The 18,875-nt window shown below is 34.9% G+C and overlaps 2 protein-coding genes and 1 long non-coding RNA gene across 6 annotated transcripts; 2 read left to right on the top strand and 1 right to left on the bottom strand.

The window, feature by feature from the left end:
* Window positions 1-13: 13 nt before the first annotated feature.
* LOC102600869 (uncharacterized) lies at window positions 14-3,702 on the top strand. 3 transcript variants are annotated; one of them, XR_366817.2, is made up of 4 exons: window positions 14-1,996; window positions 2,114-2,335; window positions 2,811-2,867; window positions 2,992-3,702. It is a non-coding gene; the product is annotated as an uncharacterized lncRNA (long non-coding RNA). The 3 variants fall into 3 exon arrangements; XR_366816.2 differs by having other exon boundaries at window positions 2,773-2,867; XR_366815.2 differs by lacking the exon at window positions 2,811-2,867.
* Window positions 3,703-4,525: 823 nt separating this feature from the next.
* LOC102600423 (scarecrow-like protein 9) lies at window positions 4,526-8,345 on the top strand. Of its 2 annotated transcripts, none has more exons than XR_366814.2 (3): window positions 4,526-4,658; window positions 5,498-7,890; window positions 7,968-8,345. XR_366814.2 is itself a non-coding variant. In XM_006340955.2 (3 exons), the coding sequence occupies exons 2-3, from the start codon at window positions 5,528-5,530 to the stop codon at window positions 7,969-7,971; spliced, it is 2,286 nt and encodes a 761-aa protein (XP_006341017.1). In that variant the 5' UTR covers window positions 4,526-4,658; window positions 5,498-5,527; the 3' UTR covers window positions 7,972-8,345. The 2 variants fall into 2 exon arrangements, 1 of the variants encoding a protein (XP_006341017.1); XM_006340955.2 differs by having other exon boundaries at window positions 5,498-7,809.
* A 1,881-nt stretch (window positions 8,346-10,226) lies between these two features.
* LOC102600094 (uncharacterized protein At5g02240-like) lies at window positions 10,227-16,645 on the bottom strand. Its single transcript, XM_006340954.2, has 7 exons — window positions 16,372-16,645; window positions 14,687-14,958; window positions 14,563-14,599; window positions 14,383-14,480; window positions 13,563-13,624; window positions 10,850-10,973; window positions 10,227-10,684 (listed from the first exon to the last, which is right to left on the bottom strand). The coding sequence occupies exons 1-7, from the start codon at window positions 16,553-16,555 to the stop codon at window positions 10,565-10,567; spliced, it is 897 nt and encodes a 298-aa protein (XP_006341016.1). The 5' UTR covers window positions 16,556-16,645; the 3' UTR covers window positions 10,227-10,564.
* Window positions 16,646-18,875: the final 2,230 nt, after the last annotated feature.

Below are 18,875 nucleotides of genomic sequence, written 5' to 3'. Positions count from 1 at the left end.
AGAGGAGATCAAGATGAAATGCCTTAGTCTTTTGTTTTTTTGGTGTAAGCAAAATTTAGTGGGGGAAGTAGATAGCCTTGTGGAGTTTAAAAGCCAATTGTAAAGTTAGTTTTGTCTTTTTGGATTTGAGTATGATGGCACCCCCTGGGGGTTTGTAAATCCCACCTCATCGATTTTGATGAGGTCTTTTGTGTGAATACAAAGTTACCTATTTCAAAAAAAAAAAAAGACTCCTTAAGCTTGCAGCCATGGTGGGGTTTAACTTATGTTTGAGAAAAGGCGAATCTGAGCCTCCCAAATCTGTTTGTGTGAAAGAATGAGGCTCTTTATGCTACCCAACTTATGCTGCATGACTTAATTCCTATGGAACTTATGCTGAGCGAGACAAAAGGTTCTCCAAACTTATGCAGAAACAAGAGCTCCTGATTTCGGGGAAATCCTTGCAAAAACTTGTTACTTTAATGCATTGAGAAAATCTGACCTGTATCTTGACAGGGCAACCCGGTATGACGTCATCTGTAAACTGGCGTTTGCAGCCATGGCATTGTCCCTTTCTCTTTGCATGTTCATATACAACAAAATATGAGCACTAAAGTCGATGGTAAATTTCTCAGATGGTCACTCAACTCAATGCGGGTTCTCAGGAACCTGAATACCCTATAGGGTTCAGTCCGAGCAACATAGAATACGTTCAATGAGGCAATGAAGATGTTCATTCTTTAAGAACCAGATAGTTGAACTTTGTTGTAACTTGGTGTGGCAGCTCTAAGGGTCTGTGAGGTGAGAGAACTATATTGGTTTTCATCTCACTAGGCTATTATGCTTGCAGCCATGGCATAGTTTAGCTTTTTCTGAGAAAAAATCAAATCTGAGCCTCCCAAGTATCTGTTGTGTTTAGAGAATGAGGCTTTTTATTGAACTCAGGAATGGTAAGAGATTTTCTAAGGGTGGTTAACTCTTTCTCCTAAGTTCAATTTTGCCAATGAATTTTCCTATGCTTTTGTTAAAAATATAAAGTTTAACAGCCCTTTCAATTAGCAGAATGCTCTTCATGATATTGATGATATGATTGCCATGATTATGGTAATAATGAAGGAAAATATATGTTTTGCCCCTTTAACTTGTGGAAAACCCCGAACTAAACTTTTTGAATAAGGCTGTGATGATATTCTCCAAGAAGCTCGAAAATCAGATTTTTGAACTGATTCATATCTTGTCTAGACAAAGGCAGGGGAATTTGTGAGGATGCTTTTTGCAGCCATGGTGGATTGGCCTTTTTTCTGATTGATTTTCACTCAAATCTGAGCCTCTTTTCTGTTTAAAGTATAGTTCTACAATATTTAGTCTTTCTCTTTCATTCTTGGTACTATCAGATCATATAAGGAAGAGTCCCCTTTGAGAAAGAAACTTTTTATGCATCCATCTATACAATTTCCCCAAATTGTTAGGTACATACTGATATGAGACAAGGCCAAAGGGAATGGAAGTGAATATTGAGGATCCGTATATTGTTGCTGTATTTTACTTTTTTGATCAAGATTTGTTGCTGCATTTTTCCACATATTCAAACTTTGATGTCTTGTTTTAATCTTGAACGCTCCAAGTTTCAGAGGCAGTGAAGATTATTCATAATGAAAATGAAAAGTGAAGAAAATTAGAGTTGATTCGTGGCCTGGCTTGCGAGTTCAATCGGAAGGTCTTATAAGGCAACTGTTGCTTGCAGCCAGGGCACTGTTCAAACTCTGCTCTTCCTTTTCTTTGATTAAATAGGCGAAAATCTGAGCCTCATTCTTAACTTTGTCCATTTGCTTTTTTTGTTTTACTAGTCTTTCTAGAAAGAGATTTAGATTACCATCACTGTGGAACCACTTAAATCAACAGCTCTGTCTCCCAACTCCAAAAGCCAAAAGGAAAAAAAAATGATTCTGCATTGAGTACATGCATTTGTCATCTTGATTTGGTTGACGAAAATTGGATCCTCCGCCCACATGAAACGGTAATCATTTTTTCCTTCAATTTGCTTTTCTGTTGGTGGAATATTGTCAAACTTGACATGAACAATATCCACATGTGCTTTTTTTTTTGAGGTCATTTTTTTTGGTTGTAATTGCAGCATCCACTGAATCAGTGGTGTAGCCGGAAATTTCATGAAGGGTGTTCATAAATGTGGACATGGACTGTAGTAATAACCGATACGATAAGCTAAACACATGCTCACATGTCCACTACCTAAACTTGGAACTGTTGGGAGATTATTGATCAAAAGCACCATATTGGCCAAGTTAATGGTGTATTCTCATTCCTGATTAGAGGTACCAGATGGGCAAATTAATTGGTAAGTAACCACTTTTAACACTTGTTATTAAATATATTAGTCAATGTCTTAAAAAGGTATTAATGTCCCTGAAACACTTCTAATACCTTTTGAGAAAGTTTGATAATCAGTAGCTATTTAATTTGAGAAAGAATATTTTGATTTTTTTAATTTATTATTTTTATTATTATCACATGAAGAAACCTATAATCAATTGGAAAATAAATAATTTGACACGTTAGATATATCTTTTAATTTATTTAATTATAATTATAATATATTGTTATATGTATTAAATCTTTGTTATTCTTTAAGTTATTGTATCATTAATAATTTATTCTTAAAAATATTCCATATCTTATTAAAATTTGGTTCAACAATTAGATTCAACGATCTCATATAGTAAGATAATAATTTATTAAGTTTTTTAATATTAACCGTTCATTACGCCATACTAGTTGAAAAAGAACCCTACCAAATCCTAATTGAAGAATAGGTCAAAGCAATAGAGATAGAGAGAAGAGGAAGCTCCAACTATGACCAAAAAGAATAGGTCAGTACCCCCTCGTTGTTTCATAATGTATCATATTGTATTATATTCTATCGTATTATATTGTTTTGATGAATATAATTGTTGGATAGATGTATGCTACTATAAAAAATAATAAAATTTGCAGGGGAAAGCTGATGGATGTTGATAATCATCAGGTTAGTTATCTTCTGCATGGGCCTAATCATTGTTTAAGAACAGAACAAGTTCACTTCCCCGAAGAAATAATTGTGGACATCCTCAAAAGGTTACCCGTGCGGTCTCTTCTTCGATTTAAATGTGTTTCAAAATTTTGGAAAGACGTTAATCTCTGAGCCTTACTTTAAGATGAAGCATCAAAGTCATGCCATGAATGACTTAAATTCGAAAAAGTTTCTTGTTAGTCTATGGCGTGTCGGTGAGGAAAACAAGTTTAATTTATACTCTTCTTCTTTATCTTTGGTTCAACCAGCTGTTGAGGATATAGAAAAACTTGATTCTCCTTCAAATTGCAAACCATCAACTTGTATGTTGCATTGTTCTTGCGATGGGTTGGTTCTTCTCTCAATTGCTGACCGCCTTTTGGAGTGAGTCTACTTTTAAGTTGTGGATAATGAAGGACTACAGTGTCAAGGAATCTTGGATACTATCGTATACAATACAAGATAATGATTTGTTTTTTTCTCAAACCGATACAAGATAAGGATTTGTTGGATTTGTTTTTTCTCAGACCGATACATATGTTTGCTGATGGTGAAGTGCTACTCAACTATCGATGTATGGACCACGTAGGGTCTAACTTACCATTTAGGACATCCAAAGGACCATTTGGATTATGGCCCGGAAATAATATCCTAAAGCAAGGAATTATTTATACAGTAAGCTTGATCTCTCCAAAATCACTTATTTAGCGCTTGCTTATGTATATGATCGAGACACTTTTTACTTTTTTTTTGTTTTCGAGTATCATGTAACAAACTTTTAATTTTGATAAGTTTATATATTGCACACTAATTTTTGTTATGTAAAACTGTCAGCTCTCTTATTTCGTGTTACATGATCGACTATTTCAATTACACTAATTTTACATGTGTTGATATCAATGAAGACTCATTTTTTCATCAGATAAAAGAAGATTATGTAAACACTTACTCGAAATCTCACTTCACGATAATTGGAATGCATACTTCACTGCATTGCAATGGTATCCTTGTTATCAATCAATTTCATAAGTGAATAACACCTCATGACATGATTTGCGAGATAACTCGTGAAAACCATAAAAAATTCCTCAGATTCTTATCGTCTTACAAAAAGAGTATATCAAATGAACAAATTATAGTTCATAAATAAGGTATTAAAATATCTTAAGATATCACCACTTATAAATCACGTATATCCATATTCTTTTTATAAATAAAAATATTCGAGATTGTTGTAAGTTATTACAAATATTCAGTGATTTAATATAGTAAATAGACATACACATCCGACATGATGTCTTATGTGGCAATTCATGTCCTACGTGACGTGCATTATGTCACGTAGGATATATATGTCTATTTATTCAACTTTATACAAATTTAAGTATTTAGTAAGACCAAGTTAAAAGACGTATTTTTTGGATCCTTTACAACCATAAGACCACTAGGCTTTTCATTTGGAAGGTGACTCCTATGATTTCCATGTCAACGACTGATGACTTGCTATTACCGGTTACCATCTCCCCTGTTTTCTTATACAAGAATCTTACATAATACTCACATTTCTTCATTTTTCTCTCTCTCTCTCTCTTTGCTTCTCCCTAGGTTTAAGGTATGTCCTTTTTCTCATTTTTTATATTCATATTATTTTAAGACAGTTCTGTTTTGCTTTACATGGTTTTTTTTCTTGATTTTTTAAAGTAAGTAGTTCAAATTTGAGCTCAATATTATGCTTAAGTCATTGAGTATGGACCATGTATAGGATTTAGAATTGGTTAATTTGTGCAAGTTTTTGCTGGCTATTTCACTGAGTGGCTGGTCCTGTTATATAGTGATAAAGATTCAATTTTGTTAATGCAGGATCTGCTGTTTGGTTTCTTGATTTTATGGGGTTGTTAAGTTTATGAGAGATTTTAATTGTGGGGTTGTCTGTTAATTAGTGATAAAGATTCAATTTTTAATGCAGTATCTGCTGTTTGTTTTCTTTATTTTATGGGGTTGTTAAGGTTTCTGTCTTTTATGCTATTTTTGGAGAGATTTTACTTGTGGGCAGTCTGTATAGTGATAAAGATTCAATTTTTAATGCAGAATCTGCTGTTTCTTTTCTTGATTGTATATGGGGTTGTTAATGCTTCTGTCTTTTTTGCTATTTTTTGACAATAGTGATAAAGATTTAATTTTTAATGCAGAATCTTCTGTTTGCTTTCTTGATTTTATGGGGTTGTTAAAGTTTCTGTCTTTTTTGCTTTTTTTTTTCTTCTTTTCTGAGAGATATTACTTGTGGTAGTTTGTTAAATAGTGATGAAGATTCAGTTTTGTATATGCTGAATTTGCTGTTTGTTTTCTTGATTCTATGGGGTTGTTGAAGTTTATGTCTTTTTGCTATTTTCTGAGAGATATTGCTTGTGCTTGTTCCACTTTTGAGCTTGGAATTGTATATGGTTGTCACAGATACATCATTGACTTTGAGGTTTGGTTAAAATGGATCCGAGGTTTAATGGACATCCGAGTTCTTTGAATAATTTTCGATTTGGGAACCAACCATTACCTTTTTCTTCAGAGCAGAGGATGATTAATGGACCAAGATTTGGACTTATTTATTCAGATCAGAATCTACTCAATGGTCCTAGACTTGAAAATAACTTTGTCCAACACGATTTTGGTGCTGTTGGATTTATAAGTGGTGACCATTTACCTACTAATGTAGAATCAAGAACTGACCTTGGCGTTGAGAACGACTTCAATGAAGATATTGATTTCTCGGATGCAGTGTTGAGCTATATAAATCGGATGCTAATGGAAGAAGACATGGAGGACAAGACAGATATGCTTCAGGAGTCCTTGGAACTTCAAGCTAAAGAGAAGTCACTCTATGAGGCCCTTGGTAAGAAGTATCCACTATCACCGGAGCAAAACGTGTTTACTGATCGGAACAGTGAGAGTCCTGATGACTACTTTGCAGGAAGTATATACAATTCCACAAGTAATACTGGGGGCAGTAGTGGTTACCTAATCGATCCAAGGGGGGTTAACATTTCCACTGACTGCAATTCTTCTTACTTCGAAGGCCTTTCATTTCATAATACTTCTTCAGTATGCTCATCAAATAGTGGGAGTAATGTTGTCGATGGATTCTTAGACTCTCCTGTTAGTTCTTTTCATATTCCTGATATATATGATGAGAGTCAATCTATTTTGAACTTTCAGAAAGGAGTTGAAGAAGCAAGTAAGTTCCTCCCGACTAGTAATAAGTTGTTGAACAGTGTAGATATAAATGACTTGCCATCTCGGGAGCCCCAAAGGCAAGCTGGTTATGCAGCTGCTCAGGTGGAGGAAAAGGATGAGGGAGAGACTTCACCAACTGAGGTGAGAGGGAAGAAAAATCCTCTGAGGGGTGATAATAATATCGAAGGAGAAAGGAGTAGTAAACAGGCTGCGGTTTTTACTGAATCAACTCTACGATCGGAGGAGTTTGATATCGTCTTGCTGAATAGCATGGGGAAGGGAGGAGAAGCACTAGAAGCTTATCGACAAAACCTGAGGAATGCTAAAAGCAAAACCACAGTGCAGATATCAAAAGGATCAAAAGGAGGAAAGGGCCGAGGGAAGAAACAGGGCGGAAAGAAGGAAGTCATAGATTTGAGAACTCTCATGATAAATTGCGCACAGGCTGTTGCTGCTGACGATTCCAGGATTGCATATGAACTTTTGAAACAAATAAGACAACATTCATCCCCATTTGGAGATGGAAACCAGAGATTGGCTCATTGCTTTGCAGATGGTCTCGAGGCGCGTTTGGCTGGTACTGGTAGCCAGATATATAAAGCTCTTGTCAATAAACGAACATCTGCAGCTGATCTTTTGAAGGCCTACCATTTGTATCTCGCATCTAGCCCATTCAGAAAGATCTCAAGTTTTGCTTCAAACAAGACAATCATGATAAAGGCAGAGAATGCAACAAGGGTTCATGTTATTGACTTTGGCATCCTGTATGGTTTCCAATGGCCTACATTCATCCAACGTATTGCAGAAAGAGAAGGGGGGCCACCAAGGCTTCGTATTACTGGCATAGAGTTTCCCCAACCAGGCTTCAGGCCAGCGGAACGGATTGAGGAAACAGGTCGCCGTTTGGCTGATTATGCTCGATCCTTTAATGTTCCATTTGAATACCATGCAATTGCAAAGAAATGGGAGAGCATTACAGTTGAGGATCTAAAACTCGACAAAGATGAATTTCTTGCTGTCAACTGCTTGTATCGTTTTAAGAACCTGCATGATGAGACTATTGCAGTTGAAAGTTCAAGAACTATCGTTCTCAACCTCGTAAGGAAGATCAATCCAGATATTTTCGTCCATGGTATTGTCAATGGGGCCTATAGTGCCCCATTTTTTGTCACACGGTTTCGTGAGGCCTTATTCCACTTTTCTGCACTTTTTGATATGCTTGAAACTATTGTTCCCCGTGAGATTCCAGAAAGACGATTAATTGAGAGAGAGATATTTGGGAGGGAAGCACTGAATGTCATAGCTTGTGAGGGGTGGGAAAGAGTTGAACGACCAGAGACATACAAGCAGTGGCAAGCTCGTATTATGGGGGCAAGGTTTACGCAGATACCTTTTGACCGGGAGGAATTCGTGAATAAGGCAATAGAGAAAGTGAGGTTAGGATATCATAGAGACTTTGTAATCGATGAAGATAGCCAGTGGTTGTTGCTGGGGTGGAAAGGAAGAACAATTTACGCCTTATCTTGTTGGAAACCTGTGTAAGAAACTTGAAACACATTCTTACTTTCGAATCCCAAGTCCATCCACATATTTGAAGATCAAATGCAGCAATACAGTTTGTAAGGCTCTTGATGTATTTGTATCATTTTTTTCTCATACTCTAAAATTTGACACAATTTGCCAATGTATGTCACAGGTAACTGGCTTCTCAGTGTCTTGATACAGTAATAAAGACTGTAACAACAAGATCATTTGGTTGCTAAACTCGTCGAGTTTCCTAATATGGACGGGGCTATAATACTGCTGCGTACACTTCAATAACCATCTGATAATCAGACAAGACGAGGCTTCGGTGCATGTTCTTGGTGATGATCATCAGCATACACAACATAGGAGTTGAGTTGATTGAATCGATATTCCATAGAAGAATGACCGAGGCCATAAAATCATTCGTTGAAGAGCTAGCTGACAAGCCATTACTGCACAGTGTGCATCAGATATGTACTCTGGAATTTTGTGAACTTGCAGTATATGTTAGTTTGTTCAATATACTTGGAGCCCTATTTGAAGTTAAGTTATATACTCTGACAACGTAAATATTTTATTTTACTATATGTGTAATTTAACTACAAGTAATAGTACATTGATTTAAACTAAACATTTTTTCAAATGAGAGAAAATCTTTCAAGATTTGCCATGTGACTTGTTAACAAATTGCATTAAAAATATTTGTGGGGACTTTTAAGTCCAATTGATAACAAAACTTTGAAAATTGTGATGTCGTTTAGCTGTGGGACAGAGAGCAGAGCTTATTGACTAGCTGTATTTACATCTTATTGTCGGGATTCAATTTCCTATCTTGTAATTTGTTTCTTCTCTATTTATGTATAATATTAATACTAAAAGAACGGTGGAGGTTGTGTTGAAGATGTACTGAGGTACATGACAGACGCAAAGCTAGAATTTGAAGTTACGAGTTTTGAACTTGTTATTGAATCCATAACAGATTAAAAAAAAAATATAAATACATAATTTAAACAAAAATTAATAGATTCGTCCAAATCCATACCTTATAATGTAGTGTTGCCCCATTGTACTAATATACAAGTAAAACCAAATCTAAACACTTATAGATTCACAGCGATTCAGTAATTTTTGTTTATATCACAAATATATGTGTATTAAATATTTGTCTATAAATATTATTATAAATTAATATAAAAACTCATATAAAATTTAAATTCAGAATCTGCGGTCGATATATTCATTTTTCCATGAAGTAAGACTTACAAATAAAGAATTGATTTCAAAAGAGAGAATCAAGTTCTGAAATGTCCCATATTTTGGGACCACAATTGATGGTGTTCTGCTAGACACTTTGATGGGACTTATTATTTAATTTAAATTATAGTCAAAACCAGCAAAAAAAAGAAAAGAATCTTAGTATATAATATATATTTTTTAGTGTATATAATATATGTATGGTATAAGCACAAATAACGGCTGAAACGCCATTGATAAAGACATAGTGCTTCCCAATAATTTCTCATATAAAAAATAAATGTTTTCTTTGACCAATGAGATATTAAAGAACTTAATATAACATATCAACAAATTAAAGATGTACTTAATATAGCTGACTGAGTCTAATATTTTGTTTATTAGAATATTTAATAGTCATAGTTATAGTAAAAGAGTCTAATACTTTAATCGTTTAAGGAATCTACTAATTTATTTTTGTGGCTATTCAAAACACGTCTAATTTTCTACTTTGTTTATACGATTATTCAAAGTCCTACCATTAATGAAATTCAAGAAATAATTTTAAAAAAATCAATTATATTTTCAACCTTCTTGTTGCTTAGATCTCTTCAAAATATCCTAACGCGATATGCTTTATTGTTCAGAATCTAGACGTTATGAATTTTGAGTTGTTTGAATGGATTCTGAAAGGTGAGTAGTATCTTGGGTTGTTGGTAAAAGATCATATGCTAACTAAAACAAAAGTTTTAAATGTTTGTAAAGCTCATAATGCTGACTTTATTAGGTGACTTTTATTTTACAACCATTAAAAAAAGAATTGTAGATGTATACCAAAACAATTGTCTTATGCTATCTACATATTTTATTAAGTTCATATATTAAAAAAGAAACAAAGACTTTGGGTTAGTTTGGTACTAAGAAAAATGTTTTTTTTATGGAAAATAAGCAATAAAAAATAAAATCAAAGAAATATTTATACATAATATAGGAATATCTAAAGAAGGGGTCAAATCACATGGATCTATTATACACGGCTCGAACTCATGACCTCCTGATTACAACTTTACTAGTTACGTCAAGGCACGTGAGAACCATTAGCATATGAATTATAAAACCATGGCCCTGATCCACCAGATAAGTTTGATTGCCATCAATGATGCATAAAATGAAAATCATAAAGTTGAAACATTACTTGGCGAAGCATGCAAATGCAAGCAAGTAATAATAAGATAGTAATTTGCTTTTTGCACAAGTGCAACAATGCTTATTGAGTTATTTGCCTTCCAAACATCAGAAAAATCAAGAGAGGCACATAACATAACCCTCTATTGCATCATTGAACTATTGGCAAGTCATCTATGAGTATGCCATGGTGTCGATGAGGTTAGCTGCTACGCAGGGGGGAGGGATCTGCAATAGTACAACCAAACTCAGATGCCTATCTACCTTAAGTCTATAGCCTCCCCTTTGAACAAATGTTGGCAGAAAAGAGTGATGAAAATCTTGGACATAGTCCTAGGGAGATGTCTATCAGAAACGAGTAGCGATTTGTGCAAATAGAGTCTTGAAATCCTTAGTTGGAGTGCCAGTTCCCTCAGGTTTTGAGGCCAGATCAAATGCCTTAAATTTTGCTTCCTCATACTGCAGTGCCTGTCGACATCAAAATGCCTCAAAGACTTTAGTCTTAGAAGATGAGCATACAGAGAGCAGCGCTCTAGAGAACAAGGTTGATGAAAGTATGAAGCATTGAAGCTGACCAAAGAAACAGCAAAGCATCTAGATAGAATTCTAAAAGAGCCGGGGCCGTTAGTATACCTGAATGCAGACTTCTGCAACATCAGCTCTAGCAACAGTTTTAGTATCTGTCTCGAGAAGTTCATCATCCTTTCCAACAAGTAGTTCGCGTATTCCACCTTCTTTATCTTGTAGACCTCCAGCTCTGAGCAAAGACAAAACATAAAAATAGTGATCAAACAGCAAATCTTAAGCAACGAAATTGGGATGATTGTAACGTGGTACTCATTTCACAGGGATAATTAACAAGCGAGTGGAATAAGAACAAAAATGAGGGCATGAACCTTAGATAAAATTAGTATTGTTCAAGGAAGAACTACAGCTTTCTGTATTAACCAGTTGAAGACATAAATGAGTAAAGAAGAAATATACTTTCTCTAGCAGCAAGACCTTTTAAATGAGTTGGTCATACACTCCAACATGATATGAGATCAGGCAGAGATACCTAAGTTTGAGTCTCACCTCTACCCATTGTCAAAAAAAATTCTATGTGCTTGAATCATGAAAAAGAACTAAGCTCGCATGCGAGGGGGTTTATTGAAAAATGAAAATAAAATTACATGAAGGCATAATACATAAATAGACACCTTAACTTGGCAACTAAGCACTTCAACTTTGAGAATGCACATCCAGACACCTCTACTTGTCCCAACTGTGTCTCGTGGACGTGGCACATAAATTATATAGGTGTCTAGATGATCATTTTGTAAGTTGGAGTGTTCAATTGACACAGTGGTGACAAATTCAGGTGTCTAGATGTGCATCCTAAAAGTTAGAGTGTTAGTTGCCATGTTAGGTGTCTATCTATGTATTATGCCTTACCTAAATAAGAGTGTTCGTTCCAACCACCTAAGCTTTTAGATGAGTTGGTCACATAATTCAACATCACCAACTAGGTAAGAACCATTGTTTACTCAAATTACCAGTTATTTCCAGGTATAAATTTTCTCCTTTTCTGTTTGAGTCCCATCCCAAAGAGGAGAATACCTTTATCTACCAGTGACACAGTATACCTGGAAGCATGATTTAAATATATTTCTTGCTGGTGATTCTAGTGAAAGCTTTTTGATGGATTTCTCGGGTTCTTGATAGGTTCTGTAGTGGGTTTATCCAAATAACTTACACTTTCCAGTATACTATTCTACACATGATAGTACTTCACATTAGGTAAGACTTTGGGTGAAGTATTAGTTGATCGATTGGCTTTCCCTACCATATGAAAGATAATATACCTTTACAACGAATATGTTTTACTAGAATTATTACTGGAAGAATTCTTTTGGCACTTCTCTTATCAAATCAAATTTCTAGTTAGAGAGAGAGCTAACTGCCGCCAAATATAACAGTTTTTCATTCTTGATCCTTCCTTTTAGTAGTGTTCTTGACTAGAATCATAAATGATGATCTTTTCTAAAAAAATGTAATGAAAGGGAACCCCAGGGTCAAAGGGTGTTCTTTGGAATTGTTTGATCTCCATAGAGATGAAGGATGACAACACTGAGATACAAACAAATTATACAACAATCCATCTCTTCTGCCTTTCTTCAATATTTTAATCAGCATACCAAGAAATATTATTGGGTTCCCTCAGTAGGTTAGACACTCTGCTCTTCCTAGTAAATGCTCAGGAATTTGGTTCTGTATGCATTACGTAGTCAGTTTTTTGTTTAGCTTCACTTTATCTTCAAAGCATATTGAACTCTATTTGCACACAAGTGTATTTTGAGGGACGAATTTAGTCCTAAGAAAAGAGAAACTGTCATTTGCCCCTAACAAGTCTCACAGATTTATCCTTCGGTTACACTGTTCAATTAAGCCATCATGAGCCCAAAAGCATGCATACCATGTAAACTTGTGCTCTGTCTAATATAGCACTTCACGCATCTCTTCCCTGCCCCCTACAAATACCTGTCAGCCTAGAAGCCTATCGGCCTTTCTCTTTGACCTGCCCTCCATTTACCCAACTTCCATCATGGGAGTCATATAACCCTCCTTCAGGACACAACATCCTCGCTGAGGTTTGCCCCCACATCGTACTGCAAGCGTTTGGCTCTGAGACCATATGTATCACAGTCCAAGCCCATTGCACGTATTGTCTGCTTTGACCTGACAGATCTCAAAAATTTATCCCTTGGACTACACCATCAATGAGCCCAAAAGCGTCGTACCATGTGAACTTCTGCTGTTATAGCACTTTACTCTTCTCTGCCTTTCTGATGTGGGATTTGCCTATGGTATCATATGCACACATTTTTCAGAAGCTTGGCAACTTAGATGCTTGTCAGTCATTCTCTTTGACCCGTCCTCATCAGCACATATACACACACCCTCCCCCCGTCATGGACGTCATAAAGCCATACTCTTTCCTTATCACAGTACCATATATTCCTGACCCAGCATTATTTTGGCTCAACGGAATTATTCTTAACTGCTAATTCATTTCCTGAATTTGCTTCATGTTTCTTTCAAATATGCAAATCCTTTTACCAATTAAAAATTCACATTTTCAATCCTTAGAGAATATACTCTACAAACTGTTTAAAAGAAAAAACTTCTAAAAGACTTACTATACTGTAGGATAGTGTGCCTCACATATTTTTTGTTTATGTCACACCTAATATGGCATAAATATCTATGAAGAGAACCTTTGGTTATAATAAATGAAAATTCGATGCTTTTCCCATATTTATTCAGCCACAAGGAATATTGATACAGATATGAGCATTGAACAAACCTTATAATTGTATATGGAATTCCAGAGTCAGCCAAGTATTGTTCAGCCTTTCTTTTCCAAATCTGTAACCTTCATAAAAGTTAGTCTGCCGGACTTTATGAATGATAATAATTCCCCAAAAATAAAGAAGGTCAAAAGTTAACAGTGAAAAACTAATCAAGCATCATCCAACTGAAAAACTTGTCACTTGTTAGAGATGTAACATTATCAATGCCCTTGAAGTTACATTCTTTTCAAAGTAGGCATGGCTCGAAAAAATAGTTATCTATCTCCAAAGATGCAAGCATAGAACCAACTTACATATTCGTAAAATATCACAGCACCGTTGAGGAATGCACTCATTTAAAAAATATACTCCCTCCGTTTCAATTTGTTTGCCTTACTTTCCTTTTAAGTCTGTTTAAAAAAGAATGTCTATTTTCCTTTTTGACAAATCACTAATTTCAACTTTTCACATGACATGTTTAAGACTACAAGATTAAAAGACATTTTTGTACACTCTACATATCTTTATTTTAAGACCACAAGATTCGAAAGTCTTCTTTACTTTCTTAAACTTTGTGCCAAATCAAAAACAGAAAACAAATTGAAATGGGGGGAGTATATTACATCTAATATGACTTCGAATAGCTTCTGATACTCGACTATGAGAAACAAAAACTTGTAGAAAGATGGAACAGGTAACAGTATGCATGCAGCCGCAATATTTTTGCAGCTGTGGAAATGGACGGGCAATGTGGCCGTCAAAATGACAGTAGAAATAAAGGAAAGAGAGTACTTTTGCAGGAAAACGATCAAGGAAAAGAATCAAGTTACAAACCAATATATTCCCGTTCCCCAAACTGTTCAAGGGGTGGTTAGGATTTGTCCCTCCCATTGACCCAACTAGCACGATCTGCTTCACACCAGCAGCTTTAGCTGTAAAATGCATATTGTATATCTTAGATAAGCAGAAAGAAGTGCATTCTAAGTACCAGAACTGCCCAAGATTATTCCATACCAGCATCTATTTGGTTCTTTTGGCCGATCCAATCTACCTAAAAATACAAAGTCAGTAACTTTTGTGTCAGACAACAACAACTAAGAACCTGAGGACGGATATGAGTACCCAAAGCATGATGTACCTGTTCAGGATTTGCCCCATCCTCAAAATAGAATTCAGGTCTTCCACCTTTTGTTGGATCAAACCCGGGTTTCATTTTTGGAACAGCACTTGTAAGAATAACAAGAGCATCAATACCTTGTATAGCAGGAATAAGACTCTCGGTATTCCTGATATCGCCAATATAAACATCATCTGCACCACCAATTTTTTGTTTGCTTTCCTCTGTTCTAACCAATCCTCTAGCTGTATAGTTCTCTGACCTCTCCTTCAACTTCTTATAGACAATTGATCCTACAATTTGAACAATGTATCAATAAAAGATCAGAAGAATTGTTGATCATGTTAGGAACAAGAATATCTCAACTTACATCATACTATAAAGCACACAGCCACTTGACATGATCAATTCTAGCATTAGTCATTTACCAAGAAGCCCAAGAACAGAAAAGAAAAATTCCGACAGAAGTTGTATCTCCAATTAAGTCATTGTGTGAAACTTCTTAAACATTTTTAAGTTCAGTCATGTGTTTATTTAACAAAACAACCAATTGAAATATGATGATAAATAACCAATAGACCAACAAAATTTGGTTTTACCGTTTTAGAGCGCACAAGCTATGAGTATCTGACCACCTGAGCTCCTATCTCTTCTTCTAGAGTATTCTTTTTGAAAGGGGGAAAACAAAATAAAAGCTTTATCTTCTAGAACCAGTGGCGGATCCAGGATTTCTGGTTCGGAAAAAAAAGTAGTGCCTAAGATTTGATCTTGGAACCTTAAGGTTAGTTTTGAACCCCTCAATCACTAAGCCAACCTCTAATCTTACATTTAGGAGGTTCAAAATCAATATAGAGACATAAAAATTCTTAAATACCATAAATATACAACATAATTTTTTGCCGAGGGGGTTCAGGGTTCGGGTGAACCCCATCGGCAACCTCTAGGTCTGCCCCTGTCTAAAAAGATGTGTTCATTGATCTGCATCCAAAGATGTGTTCTAATGGTCAATAAAGTGGATTGAGAACCATGAGGACTCAAGTTCAAATCCTCTCGCCAAAACACTACTGATTTCTTCTCATCTGTTCCAGCCTTGCTGGATAGAGTTACTAGGTACCTGTACTAGCAAAAGGTAATCCATTCCTTCCAGGTACTCCATAGAATTAGTCAAGGTGCGATCAAGCTAGCCCGAGCACCACGATAAATGTATCAGTTGATCTCCTCTCCACAATTTTTTCCCAATGCCTTAGCTAGGTCTCATTATTATCACACTCATACAAATTCCAATGCCTCAGTCCCACATTACTTCCCCAAAATCCAAAATTATAAATAGAATCCCCCAGAATTAGCACTCTAAAAACTACATAAACAATTTTTGGAAAAAAAATATAATCTTTATACTTAATTCACACCCCATAGCCACAAAATATCAGTAGTTACAGAAGTACTCCACATTAAAAAGGCAGCCTGGTACATAAAGCATTCCGCGTTAGCCTGGACACCCCAAGATGTCCAAGGACAGTCTACCCTACTACAAGAATTAGTGATTGCTTCCGTGACTCGAATCCGTAACCTATAGATACAATACAACTTTACCATTGCTCTAAACCCCTTCTTACTTCCAAAAGGAAAAACACTCAACCTAACACAATTTCATTAAAGATTATCAAAATCAAGAAACCCCAAAAGCATAAAAAAGGTAACTTTACCAGTTCTTCCACCAGCACCAGTAACAAGAACAGTGCTTGTATTCAAATCAGCCATTGCCAACACTGAGAATTTGCAAAATTTCTTGTTTTTCTTTGGAAATGAAACAAACAATTCTGGAAGTCTCTGATTTACCAAACTTAATTTATGACATTGGTAAGGAGATACACGTGTCAAGGCAGCCATTTTTATAGCAAAGATTTTTTTTTTTTAGTAGTCCATTCAATAATCAAATGTAGTGTGTGAACTTATTAGAGTATATTAGTTATTAGTTGGGATTTTTGTACATTTTCTTATCCATTTGTCAGATTTTCATGTCACCTTATCAACTTCTCATGGGGTTTTATGGTCTACTTGTTGGGCCTATAAAGTAAACCTGATGTGGTTGGAGTCACACCCTATCATTGGGCCTAAAGACACATTGCATTTACAACCTTCTACGTTCGCTGGCAAACAATACTTCTCCTCTCGCTCATCGAAAGAAAAAACTAATGGTTACACACCTCTTACCATATTCATTACAAGGAGTCAATCTTCAATGCTTATACACCTCTTACCATATTCACTATAAGGAGTCAATCTTCATTAGAAATCAATATTTCCATGTATGATTATAATTAGTGGTTATAATTTATTTAGTTACGATTCATAGTTATGATATTGGAGTTGTATCTATTCCTTCAATCTAGGTATATTTATCTGTTCAATTTTGTTGGATACGTTATATTTGGTTGCCCAACGTAGTTGCATTAATATATACAATTTCACAGGATACATTGTATATGTTTATTCAACTTAGTTATATCAACACATATAATTTCACTAGATATATTATATATGCACACAAATGAAATACATTATATTTGCACTCTGTATGAATTATATTAGCATATACAATACATTTAAAATCATCACCCCGAAATGTCACACTTACAACTAATATATATTTTATTTTTGAGTGTATACAACATGTCCAAAACTAACCATTTCTAAAAAATTATCACCTAAATTTAAGGAATAGGAGAAAGGTAGTCCATGAATGAACACAATTGCATTAATTTTTCTTGAAATGAGTTGGTCTTATGATTTTTTTTTTCTCTTTTAAAAAATGAATGTATACCTAGTGAGGCATAAGTCTTTAGAAATCGAAGTCATATAGGGCATAATTTCTGAAATTTGTTAAAAAAGAAAAAATAAATAAGAAAAAGACATAAATTGTGTAGTATTTTAGGAGAATAAGAATAGCTAGTCATGGACGATTTTCTCACCTTCATGGTATACGAATCCAAGACTTCCTAGCTAGAGGCTAGATGGTATCAAACCATGGAACAAGAAAAAAAGAGTAGATTTCTAGGTTGTGTCATTGTAGGGTCAGAAGTTGTAGGAGTGTTTATAATATTTGAATTTATGCTTTTCGGGCATCTATTATATGTCCTTTTTAGAGAGACATCGAAATCCAAATTTCAATTAAAACTTTCAATCCCATTAAAATAGAAATTTTATTTAATAATCTACCCTCCATATAAAAAATAAAAATATAAAAAGAACAGTGAGACAAAAGAAATAAACGCAATCTCACCCAAAACATGATCCTTCACCCTGCCACCCCCATCTACCCAAAGCCAAAAAAAATTAAAAATATCAAATGGAACTTTAGTGTAAGTATAAACATAATATGATATATCTAATAGTGTATTGATTATTGATGATATATAGTAGCAAAAATTATGGTATAATAATGATAGTTTTGGGTTAATGTATCACATATAGAGTTTATATAAACGTATGGTATGCTAATAACTTAAAGTTGTATTAAAGTGAGATTGAAATGATTTGAGTATCACAGACGCCTTAGTAATGAGGTGCGAGAATTTGATGGTGGTATGCTTGAGAAGAGGAAGGGGTATAGGTCGAGGAGGAATTAGGGAGAGTTATTAAACACATCTGTAGCTCATCAAGGATATGTTCTTAAATAGGAAAACATGAAGGTCGAGGATTATGATATTCCACCCTAGTTGCAATCCATCCACACAGGCCTCAAACTAGGTTATGTTAAATCAAACATATAGTTGTTATTAATAATATCAGTTTGGCTTCACATGGAAATGACATGCCATTAAATGACATCATTTTGTACCCCATCAAACCCATAATTACACAACATGCCAATTAGTCACAATCTTGAAAAATAACAAAAAATTCCAAGCCACACTATTGTGCTGATGCCAGATTGATTATACATCTTAATCATAATCTGTTATATTTGTAAATAACGTATTAGTATCAATATCCATCCCACGTGAATCATGTTTGATGCGTTACGCCATCTTGTTGATAACATTTTAAAATAACAACTAAGTTATCTTGTTGATAACATATTATAGCATACATTTTATATCCAGACAAACGACGTTATAGGGATAAGATCTTTAATCTAATCTCCTTGAGTTATTTGGATAATAATACAATTTTTGTAAACAGCTTATAAAATATGTGGGCTATGGTT

Source organism: Solanum tuberosum, unplaced genomic scaffold (assembly GCF_000226075.1).
Source record: "Solanum tuberosum cultivar DM 1-3 516 R44 unplaced genomic scaffold, SolTub_3.0 scf00021, whole genome shotgun sequence".
Lineage (NCBI taxonomy): Eukaryota > Viridiplantae > Streptophyta > Magnoliopsida > Solanales > Solanaceae > Solanum > Solanum tuberosum.
The sequence above is the reverse complement of the archived record's forward strand: the minus strand, read 5'-3'. Positions and strand labels throughout refer to the sequence as shown.

What these genes read in the sequence shown, in the direction of transcription:
- LOC102600094 (XM_006340954.2), bottom strand. Translation starts at nt 16,555, where the DNA reads ATGGCTGCCTTGACACGTGTATCTCCTTACCAATGTCATAAATTAAGT. An exon ending in AAAGAACCAAATAGATGCTG is followed by an intron (nt 14,481 to 14,562) that starts GTATGGAATAAT and finishes TGCATTTTACAG; the next exon opens with CTAAAGCTGCTGGTGTGAAG. An exon ending in TTGCAGAAGTCTGCATTCAG is followed by an intron (nt 10,685 to 10,849) that starts GTATACTAACGG and finishes TGATGTCGACAG; the next exon opens with GCACTGCAGTATGAGGAAGC.
- LOC102600423 (XM_006340955.2), top strand. Translation starts at nt 5,528, where the DNA reads ATGGATCCGAGGTTTAATGGACATCCGAGTTCTTTGAATAATTTTCGA.